This window comes from Pinus tabuliformis, chromosome 5_1 (assembly GCF_031772625.1).
Source record: "Pinus tabuliformis cultivar Carrire ecotype Pingquan chromosome 5_1, CPIR1, whole genome shotgun sequence".
NCBI classification, from domain to species: domain Eukaryota; kingdom Viridiplantae; phylum Streptophyta; class Pinopsida; order Pinales; family Pinaceae; genus Pinus; species Pinus tabuliformis.
In genome coordinates this window covers 896,536,114-896,548,265 of record NC_142305.1, presented here as the reverse complement: position 1 = coordinate 896,548,265, position 12,152 = coordinate 896,536,114, and the positions used below count along the sequence as shown (strand labels likewise).

At 40.7% G+C, this 12,152-nt stretch overlaps 1 protein-coding gene across 3 annotated transcripts in view; it reads left to right on the top strand.

The window, feature by feature from the left end:
* The first annotated feature begins 338 nt into the window (after positions 1-338).
* Positions 339-12,152, top strand: part of LOC149167697 (uncharacterized) — a 34,426-nt gene continuing 22,612 nt past the window's right edge. Inside the window, exons 1-3 of one of the 3 annotated variants that reach the window (XM_089433095.1) lie at positions 339-971; positions 1,065-1,159; positions 2,151-3,428. In XM_089433095.1, coding sequence (XP_089289221.1) covers positions 3,195-3,428 — 234 coding nt within the window. In that variant the 5' untranslated portion in view covers positions 339-971; positions 1,065-1,159; positions 2,151-3,194. Of the gene's footprint in view, positions 972-1,042; positions 1,160-2,150; positions 3,429-12,152 lie in introns of all 3 variants that reach the window. The other 2 variants (XM_089433094.1, XM_089433093.1) reach the window with 2 other exon arrangements.

Below are 12,152 nucleotides of genomic sequence, written 5' to 3'. Positions count from 1 at the left end.
TCATTCACATTTCAATATTCTTCCATGCACTATGCCTTACGGCGTTTCCTTTGCAACATTAGGTGCAAATGCTAGTTTATTAATTTTATGATATATTAATTTATAGTCCCTTTAAGCTCGATTTTAATAAGGTTATAACTAATTAACAAATTGATATTTATTTGAATTATTAACATATAGGTCATGCCTTTAATGCTGTCCAACTAACTTGTCTCACTGACCATCTCCTGGTCAAATTTAGCTATTATCGCTTGGAGCTGTTAAATATTCTGCTCTGACTATTTAATATGCAACGCTAGAGTGGTTGGTTCGAAAAGCGTCTGCTCTGACTATTTAATATTCAAAGCTAATGACCACACTGGTTGGCTCGAAAAGCACAAATAAAATGAAATTTCATGTGAGAAATAAATCACAGGGGCCTCAATTCAACAATGAAAACCATTACATAACATTGATATAAACCCTATTGCATTTGAAAGGAGACAACCAGCATTTCTTTGCCATTCAGATTGGCCAAATCCATTCTTCTCCAACCCTTCCCACCTCCTCCAATGCAGAGCCCTAATTAAAAATCTTGAAAACCCTGTTGTGCTTCTCTATTTGCCTTTTTCCACCTTCTGCACTGCAGAGCCCTAATTAAAAATCTTGAAAACCTTTGTTGTGCTTCCCCATGAGCCTTTTTCCACCTTCTGCACTAGTCTTCCCTCCCTATTAGGGAAATCTTGAATTTCATCAGGCATCCATTCATTTGATTCTGCTGTGCATATCATCAATATAATTTGAGACCTCGTTCCCGGGGTCTCGGCCTAATCCAGTCCAAAGCCTTTAATCCTCGATTATTCACGAGTTTTTTTGAGTTCAGCGGGCCAATGGAACAAAAGAAGAGCGCTTCATCGCAGTGGGGTGAACGAGTGAATGAATGGTTTAGTTCGGTTGATCGATGATATATATTCACAGGCGCCCCAAAAGAGGTAAACTCTCTCTTCCCTCCTCACACTCAAAACAATTCAAAACCTAAACCATCTCGTCCTGCTCTTCACAGTCGTATGCCCGTGCATGATCAGGATTCGACCCTGATATCTCCTGATGGCAAGATCAGAAGTGGGTTCATGGTCTTTGTTTCTCTTTCCCTCGATGCTTCTGCTTCTGTAGCGTTTGGGTGCGTGTTATCTTCCTTCTGCTTCATACCATTTTCTTCTTTTACCCTGGAAGTTCAAGGATTCATGGGAATTAGGTATTTCACAACTTTACTGAGTATGTTCTCTCTTCGTGTTCACTTGTAGTGTACACTATTAGTTTTCTCAAAGATTTGTGCTAGATACAGTTACTAGGCATTGCATTCCATGCCCCCGATTTGACTGGGAAAATTCCTTTTCTGTCTCCCGTTCTTATGCCTTTGTATTTGGCTTGGGTTCTGTCGACACAATATATATTCACACATTAACTCCACAATGTATCCAGTTCTAATGCCTTTATATTTGGCTTGGTTTTGTTGACACAACATATATTCACACATTTAAATGTAGTCAATTATTATAAATGGAACGGATTTGGTAGCTACCAATGCCTTTGTATTTTTTGTATTTGGCTTGGATTTTGTTGACACAACATATATTCACACATTTAAATGTAATCAATTATTAAAAATGGAACGGCTTTGGTAGTTACCAACGGTCTCAATCTCATCTTGTACTAAATAAGAACATGCCTCAAAATCAAACGGGGAGGTTGGGCTTATATTGGGCCAGCCACTCTCTGAATAATATTAGTACTAGTATATATTAACAGCAATATTTTTCACATTAGTGAAGTGTTTCCGCCTATTGCTGTTTCTTAATTGGGCTCTCTGATTGGTTAGAGTCCGATATTTAAATTTTAGATTAGCGGGAGAACTGGGTTTTTTGGGCAAATGTTGGTAAGCGTGGTCCTAGGTCACTTTGGCCCTAGGATGCAAATCTGACATGGATTCTGTAGTTTTTTAACGGTTTCAAATCATTATGTTTTCTCTGATTTGTATTGGGGCCTGTGTGTGATATTTTCTAGTCAAGTTTTCAGGGCTAGATATTTTTGCAAAGGGTAAACTGTCAGATGCATGCATTAGAGGGCTTTCGAGTTGCATACTGATCATAATTCTTGGGTTTCATCTGCAGCTGTAAACGTCTTCTTCTTTTGATGGGAGCTTCTGGCCATGATATGTGGGTCTTTTCAAGATTTTCTCCACATCTGTGCTTAAGAATGCAGTTCTTTACACTTTGGAAGGAGAGCAACGTTTGGGTACTACACATTGAGTAAATGTTTATTTTAAAACTTCAAGAACCACAAGGTAGTGCAGAGCGGTCACATATGATATTAGTAAAATCTCTTTATAGAATCTAAGATAACTTTGGTTCATACTGATGGCCACTCAACCTAATGGTTGAATCCTCCCGGAGCCATGAGAGACACGAGATAGCCTCATAGTGGTTTCCATATTACCTTAGAAAGGTGATTTCCCAGATGGCATCACAGTAGTTCCTACATTTCCTAAAGAAGGTGCTTTGCGAGATGGCCTCACAGTGGTTTCGACATTACCTCAGGAAGGTGATATCGCTCATTCTTCAACAGAGCTCAATGGTGAAAGTATGCAATTTTCACCCATCAAGACAAGTGTGTCAGATACAAAAGATGCGATGCAGATTTCACCCATCAAGGCAAGTGGGACAGTTAAATATGATGTTATGCAAATATCACCCCTCAAGACAGTTGTATTGGATAAAGAAGATGTTATGCAAATATCACCCATCAGGACAAGTGTGTCTGTTAAAGGTGATCTTATGCAAATTTCACCCCTTAAGCCAAGTGTGTCAGATAAAGATGTGATGGACATTTCACCCCTGAAGACAACTGTATCAGATATAAAAGATGTGAATTTGATTTGTTTGAAGCATCCTCACACGGCCATAAATAGCAACCCAGATGTTAGGTAACCTGAGAGTTTCTCTGAAATAGAGATTGATGTGCATTAAGATATTCTTAAAGGGGGGGATTATAAAGGGGTTAGTTCTTTATGCTCTGACGACAAGGACGAAGAAGAAGACCACATTGAACATGTTGCTAAGAAACTAAAAACTGGGAAGGATGCTAAAATTGAGAGAAGAAAACCACTTGATGCTGCAATCAAGCAGACATCAGAGATTGTGATTGTTTTAGCAGGGATGAGACGGATGAGGTCAGGTAGATCTCCGATAGACTTTGAAAGAGGACTTCTGACTGGGGCACGGAAACATCTTGGATACTTGGCTGCAAAGCTAGCTCCCAAGGATTTAGTTTCAAAGGATGCTGTTGGAAGTATGATAGAAGATCTTGGGCTAAACAGAGTGAAGAACCCTACAAAAACTGCAAGTCCAAAAAAATCAACAGCAGAAAGAGCACTGAAAACCATCAAGAAGGTATGCTTGTGTCTTTGATACCATCTCTGCATATTTTGTTATTGCATTTTAGAAATTCCTCATAACCGAGTCACTATAATAAGTCAAAAGCATGTGAGAAACCAATCAAATGGAATGATATTATATAAACCAATGTGGAAAAAGTTGAAGTCGGGATTAAATCGGCAAGGGTCCAGTTGAAAAACTTGTTAAAGTCGGGAGTTTTTTTTGACAAAGTCGGCAAAATTAAAAAACCACAAAAATATTCAATTTTTTTTTTTTTTTTAGCATCTAGAGTATCCACAACATCAAATAAATGCATTTCCACATAAACATGTAAAGAAAGCTAATATATAATATGTATATGAAGTCTAGTGCTACATCACATATCATTGTATCAAAATAGTGAATCAACCCCTGAATCTTGAGTCTTGTCTGAGTGTCAACTCTCAAGATGGCTGATTTTTTTGGTCGACTCCTGATAAAATTGGGATTAATTCGATTAAATCGCGATTTTTTCGGCAATGAAAAGTCTGCAAAAAATCGGCCAATTTAACCGTTTTGCTGAAAAAATCGGGTTTTTGGGATTTAATCCCGACTTTTTATAAACTAGAAATTCAAGATGAAGCCGGGCTGAATTCTCTAAGTCCCTTTAAAATGCTATTTGGATTCTTCTGAAATATGAGACTATAGTTTGTAACCTGGCTTTATCAAGGTCCTTTTGGATGGTTGTCTTATGAATGTTGTTTTCCTTGAACATTTGGCAAAAATCTGTAAAATAAGTATAAAATCAAATAGCCAACTTAAGCTGTTCACATGTAATATTGACTGCAATACAACAAAGTAAAGCTTAAGCCATGTCATCAATTTGGAAAACATCTCAATAAGTGCTAGCCTATTATGGATCACATCACACCGTATTTTCAGATCCTTTAACATAGATATCAATACTTTAAACTTGATTCTTGAGTTGATTTTTAGCAAAGAGGAAGGGGGACCATATTGCATGTTATATATTTTGTATTCTCCTTCCAATGTAAGTATACTTTTATTCCGTTTGATGAAATTTGACAGTAAAAAATCTCAAATGGTTTGCTGCTCAAGATGTTCTCTTAATCCATAGTTGCATCAATACCCTTTAATGGCTTTGTTTTAGTGCTTTACTGCCATTTTGTTCTTATTGAACAAGCAAGGCAATTGACATCAATCATAGCCATGTGATCCACTTCATTGGCTAAAGAAGAACATACATCTGTTAATTATACAAGCCATGGTACCTCATTGGTATTGAAAAATAATGGAGCCCAACCAGCTCCAGTGAAACTGTCAGCCTCAATTTCACAACCTCTTCCACCAGCACCGTTATTAATGCCAGCTATTTTAGTCACACCACAGATTCCACTTGCACAATCTGTTTCGATCAAGCCAAGGTCTCCAGTTGTAACAACAGCTTCAGTTGTACGACATCTCCCACGTGGGCCAACATCATTGGTTTCTCAACAGGCTCAAGGTTCACTGATGGCACCAGTTGCAGTATCTTCTCCTGTTGCACAAGCAACAGAGACAACGCCACCACTAGTTGCACTACCTGTGACAAGGGTGATGCAACCTGTTCCAGAGGCACAATCATTATTAATTTAAAAGCCTGGTGAGGTGGCGAAGCCATTGGCAGCTCCTGGTACAGGTAGTCTAGTCATTGAGTTTCAAGTTTCCAGATTTAATTGCATCTCTGCTAATACATGTCTAGGTAATATAGGGGTGCATGCTTTAAACTTTACTTACACATGATCTATTGTGCTTTAAAATTTACTTACCTTGTATGGGAATTAAGGGTGGTATTATTGCCACACTTTTTGGAGTCCCTAGATATGACACATTCAGGATTAGTGGGGTCATATAGAGACAGTGAATCACAGCTTTGGTCGATGGTAGAGCAACTCACAATTTCATTGGATGCAGCTTTGGTGGCAAAGATAGGTAATCCTATGGAATATTTTGAGGGCTTTAGCGTTGTGGTGGCTGATGGGTACAACATGACATGCACAGAAAGAATTCCACGCTTGAGTGTGACACTGGGCAATTACACATTCACCAATGAATTCTATGTAGTAGATCTTGCAGACACCAATGTTGTATTGGGGGTACAGTGGTTATACTCATTGTGAAAGTTTTGAATGAACTACCAAGTAATGGAGATGGAATTCAGAGCATCAAATAACAACAAGGTAGTTTTGAGAGGTATGTCTAATGGTGGTCCTTGAATTGTATTAGCTAAGAGAATGGAGGCTATATTCAAGCATGGAGATGTGGCTTGCGCAACAAAATGTTTGATTATGAGTGTAAGATAGTAGTCGATAATACCAGGTCAATATTCAGTTATCGATGAATAGGCATGGTCAGGTCTTTTGGAGAGATTCCCTAGGGAGACCTTTTAGTCATGCATGAATCACATCTTCAACAAATAATTGAGGAAGTTCTTATTGGTATTCTTTGATGACCTCCTCATATACAACAAAACGTGGGACGAGCACTTGGGACATTTAGATGAGTATTTTAGTATTACGAAGGAGTAGTCACTTTATGCCAAGGCATCGAAGTGTGAGTTCGAGATGATCGAGATCCTATATTTGGGCCACGTGATCAATGCACAAGCGGTGCAGGTACATCTGTTAAATTATGGTATGTTCTATGCTTAGAGCAGTTTACTTATTTTTCTTCTTATTAGTCATAGATTAGTAATCACATATACATTAAGTAAAGTGCAAATAGAACATTAAATGATCAACAGAAAACAAGCCAAGACAAGAGACACAAGATGTGGCGGCTAGCCAGGGACAAACCCCAATGCGGGGAAACCTTTTGATCAAATCTTCTTTTATCTTCAATAGTTCAACAGAGAGAAATAGTACAAAATCTGAATTCTGTAATTTTATATCAGCAACAACAAACCCTAGATCAGCAAAGTCAAACTAGTTGAAATTGACCTCTAATATGTTAGGTCAATTTCCAGTCAACTTGCCCTTGAACAGCCTGAAGAAACAACCCTTGAATAGCCCTAAAAGTACAGTCAATTTGCAAATTTCTGAAGTCAACTTGCAGCCCTAAACTAGGACAGCCAGCGCCGGTCAAACTAGAGGTCAGATCACCTATGTTTTCGTGCCAAAAATTGCAGCCTGCCTAGGGGAGGTAGTCACTCCCAATCTGCACCTCTGTTTGGTCAATGCTGGTCAAAGAGATGACCTGTTGCCCTAGCGTCCTTCTTTCTGTGTCTTCCTTGCCGTAGGACGTCTTCCTTTCAGTCGCACATGTGTGAGAGAGAGAGGCTCCTTTTATGCATAGGGGAGAGAGAGAGAAGATGAGTGAATGAAGTGTCCAAATGAGGAGGAGGCACCTTGTATTTATATGCAAACGTTGAGGATGAATAGACTTGATTGTTGGGCTTCTGAGCCTACATAAGTATATTGGCCGACCTTGACAATTTGTCCATAATCAAAATAAATTCATATCTCCATAAATACTTATCAGAATCGGATGATCTTTAGATCAATCCTACACCTCTCGACGAGATGAATCTAGGAAAAATATTAGTAGCCATAAATAAGGTGACCCACATGGATTTTGGCCCTAGTTGCCAATTTTAACACTCCCTCTCAACTAGGGAGAACTCTATCTGCAATCCGTTTGACCATTGCTGCTATCCATCCATCTAATGCTCCTGCACAATTTGACCCCACTCTGCTCTGCTCGAACTATGAAGAAGAAGAACTGATCGAGGATGTATCATACCATCCTCCACTGACCCGAAGTCATTCTCAGAGTGTGTACCACTGTCACTGATCCCAGATCAGTATCATTGATCCTAGATCAATGGAGGTCATCCTAGCATAGGGAATACGGTAGATACAACGATGTGTCCATCGATAGTACTACTATGGTCCCTATCCTCATTTCCCTGCTCATTGATCAGATGAGAGGTACTTCCCATGAGTCCTAGACTGCATGGGTAGGATGCCTTGACAGGAGAACTAATCATTCTGGCCATAGGAGAACGAATCATCCTGTCCAATGGATGCCACGGAGAACTAATCATCCTGGTCTACAAGAGAACTAATCATCCTATTCCACAATCACCACGGAGAATGAATCATCCTGGCCCACTAGAGAACTAATCATCCTGTTCCACAGTCGCCACGGAGAACGAATCATCCTGGCCCATAGGAGAACTAATCATCCTGTTCCATAATCGCCACGGGGTGTCACAGGGGAAGGTTGAACCTTTTACCCTGTACATAGTGTACCACCAGGGGATGGTGAGTCGCCTTGTGGTCATATGTCGCTCCAAGAAGTACCCTGCGCCCCCCCTGGAGCTCCCAGAGCTCAATACATCATACTCGACCCTCATAAGAGGGTCTCTGAATGACACCAAGTCGTTCTTGGAAAGTAAGGAATTTGATCTTTCCTAGGGGCTTTGTTAAAATGTCGGCGACCTGTTCATTTGTACCGATATGTTGGAGCCTTATTGCTCCTCGCTGCACCATATCTCGAATATAGTGGTACTTGATATCGATATGCTTGGAGCGATCATGAAATACGAGATTCTCTGATAAATGGATCCCGCTTTGGTTGTCACACAAGATCACGGTGGTATCCAATGTAAATCCAAACAGCTCACTGAAGAGCTTCTGCAACCAGACTGCCTCATAGGAGGCCATGCTAGCAGCAATGTACTCTTCCTCGACGGTGCTCAAAGCCACCAACTTCTGCTTCCTGCTCATCCAGAATATCGAGGCAGATCCCAAAGAGAAACAGCACCCGGAAGTGCTCTTTCGGTCCACCACACTGCCGGCCCAATCAACATCGGTATATCCAAGTAGTCTCACATCTCCGGCAGTGTATCTCAACCCATGAGTGACTGTGCCACGAAGATATCTCAACAAATTCTTGGCACCAATCCAATGTGAGTGGTGAGGCTCAACCATATGTTGATTCAATGTGTTGACTACAAAGCATATATCCAGACGGGAGTTCACCAAGAACATCAATGCTCCGATGAGTTGACGATACTCGGTATCATTTCGTAAAACAGGTCTGGCAGCACCACTTAACTTCTTGAAGTCAAGTTCCATCGGGGTAGTTACGGGCTTGTAGTCCACCATGCCGAATCTCTCCAATATCTTCACCACATATTTTCCTTGAGATAGGAAGATCTCCCCTGGTTTCTGCCAGACTTCCAGTCCTAGGAAGCAGTGCATAAGTCCTAGGTCTTTCATCTCGAACTCAGAAGCCAACTCCCTCTTACATTGTGAATGAGAGGGTCTGCACCTATTAGAAAGAGGTCGTCAACATATAGCACTTGTATGAGAGGCTTGTCATCTATAACCTTAAAGTAAAGGTTAGGGTTGGCTTCACTCCTAGTGAATCCCAACTTCATCAAGTAGCTATCGATCCTCTCATACCACGCTCGGGGTGCTTGCTTTAGCCCATAAAGGGCCTTCTTCAACCTGCACACATGAGATTCTTGATCATAAATCTCAAATCCTTTAGGTTGCTCCACATAGACCTCCTCCTTGATCGAACCATGTAAGAACGCAGTCTTGACATCCATCTGATGTAGGTTCCATCCTTGTGAAGCAACAAGGGTTATGATCAAGCGCATGGTGGTATATCGGACAACAGGTGCAAATATCTCGTCATAGTCTATACCTTCCTTCTGGGAGAAGCGACGAGCGACAAAACGAGCCTTATATTTTTCCGCACTTCCATCAACTTCATGCTTTATCTTGTAAAGCCATTTTGAAGTGACAACTGCTTTGTCTTGAGGTCTGGGGACCACATCCCAAACATCGTTTTTCATGGTGGACTCATATTCCTCGGTCATAACATCCTTCCATACTTGATGCTTGACAACATCTGTGAATGACGAAGGCTCATTTTGGATGATCGTGCTCATGATGGTAAGGTATCCCTGATACCTGTTCGACTTCTTACTTTCACGGAAGGTTCCTCTGGGTGCATTGTGTCCTTCAGCATCATCAAGTCTCTCCCTAAGCCATGAAGGCCTCTTCTTAGAAGAGGAAGGCTCTTGCGGAGGAGGATCAATAGGATCCATAGGTTCTTCCACATCGGGCATCGTCTCAACTTCCTTTTCCTTCGGTTCCTCGGTGTCAGCTTCTTTAGATCCCCTTAAAGTAGGAAGATTGTTTACTTTGCTAAGAGCCATATCTTCGTCAAAGGTGACATCATGACTAATCTAGACTTCCCTTTGACCAGTTACATAGATTTTATAGCCCTTAGTATTTTTGCTATAGCCCACGAAGATTCCTTTCTTTCCAGATGCACCCAATTTATTCCTTTTCTCCTTTGGCACATGAAAATATATAGGGCTTCCAAAAATTCTAAAATGAGATACATCAAGTTTCTTATTGGTGAACATTTCTTTGGGAGTCTTGGAACCCAATGCTTGATGAGGGCATCAGTTTTGTACATATACGATGGTGTTTGCAGCTTGGATCCATAGAAACTTCAGAAGTCTTTGATCATGGAGCATAGCACGGACAACTTCCACAATTGTACGATTCTTCCTTTCCGCCACACCATTCTGCTCAGGAGTATATGGTGTAGTAGTCTTCCTCTTAATGCCAGCCTCTTTGCAAAAGTCATGAAACTCATTGGATTCATATTTAGTCTCATTATCAGTCCTAAGGTCTTGATCTTCTTTTCGATTTGATTCTCGATCAAGGCTTTGAAGTGTCGAAACTAGGAGAACACTTCATCCTTCTTTTTCAAGAAGTATATCCAAGTCTTGCGAGAATAATCATCTGTAAAAGTGAGGTAATATAAATATCCTCCCAAGGAGTTCACAGGCATCATACCGGATATGTCTGAGTGAACCAACTACAATATATTGGAGGTCTTGCTTTGGCTTGAGGGGAATGGTCCCCTTTTGAGCTTTCCTTCGGCACATCTTGGACATACACCTTCTTGCTCTAATCTGAACTCGGGCATCCCGGTCACCATTTTTCTCACATCGGGTAGAGCTTTATAATGAAGGTGAGCAAACCTCTGATGCCATAATTCGGACTGAAGATATGTGTCACAAGACATGACACCCAACGGACTTCCTCCGATTTGATATAATGAATCAACTTGAAACCCAAGAGTAAAAGCATCTTTAAAATTCTTTTTCCATACACGTACCTTGCCATCACTGAAGGCCACCTTGTAGCCTTTGTCTTCCATTGCCGAAATGGACACCAGGTTCTTTTTGAGATCAGGTACATATAATACATCTTGTAAATGGATTGTATTTCCCTGATTCAATTAAAGAGTGACATTCCTACGCCTTTCACGAGATATTTTGAATTATCTCCAAGAACAATTTCCAGGTTGGTTTCCTTCTCTATCAGATTATAGAGAGCTTCTTTGTAACCAATGAAGTGCCTTGAGGCACCACTATCAATAAGCCAATTTCCCAGCGAGTCCGAGGGAGCAATAGTAGAGAGAGCTGCTGGTAGATAATATTCATCTTTGCCCTTCTTAATTTCCTTAAGCTTATTTCTAAGAAACAAGATTTGATTTGCATCATTAACTTTAAATAAACTCACCAGTGTATTGTAGATTTCCTTGGAGGTGGTGAGCTCGGAAACATAGGCCACCAAGCGCTTGTCGATAGAGTCCCAGATGATCTTCCTTGCTTTGACTTCTCCCTTGGTCCATTTGTTCCTAACAACAGCAGATGCATTTGATGGAGGCTCAACAATTCTGCCTCTCACATGGTCCAACACTTCCTGCTCTTCTAATGTTAGATCGAGAGACATCTTCCATTTGTGATAGTTAAACTTCTCACGGAGTTTGTCTTCAGTAGGGAAGTGTGTTGAGGACCCCATGATTTTAAGATTGCCTGCCAATCCTTCTCTTCGGTGATTGCTCTTGCTCTTGCTCTTGCTTGGGCTTTGTCTTCACCTCAGCTCAGATACCATGTTAAATTATGGTATGTTCTATGCTTAGAGCAGTTTACTTATTTTTCTTCTTATCATTCATAGATTAGCGATCACATATACATTAAGTAAAGTGCAGATAGAACATTAAATGATTAGCAGAAAACAAGTCAAGACAAGAGACACAAGATGTGGCGGCTAGCCAGGGACAAACCCCAATGCGGGGAAACCCTTTGATCAAATATTCTTTTATCTTCAATAGTTCATCAGAGAGAAATAATACAAAATCTGAATTCTGTAATTTTATATCAGCAACAACAAACCCTAGATCAACAAAGTCAAACTTGGTCAAACTAGTTGAAATTGACCTCTAATATGCTAGGTCAATTTCTAGTGAACTTGCTCTTGAATAGCCTGAAGAAACAACCCTTGAACAACTCCAAAAGTACAGTCAATTTGCAGATTTTTGAAGTCAATTTGCAACCCTAAACTATGACAGTCAACATCAGTGAAACCAAAGGTCAGATCACCTATGTTTTCGTGCCAAAAATTGCGGCCTGCCTAGGGGAGGTAGTCACTCCCAATCCGCACCTCTATTTGGTCAACGCTGGTCAAAGAGATGACTTGCTGCCCTAGCGTCCTTCTTTTTGCGTCTTCCTTGCCCTAGGACGTCTTCCTTTCAGCGACACGTGTGTGTGAGAGAGAGAAGATGAGTGAATGAAGTGTCCAAATGAGGAGGAGGCACCTTGTATTTATATGCAAACGTTGAGGATGAATAGACGTGACTGTTGGGCTTCTAAGCCTACAT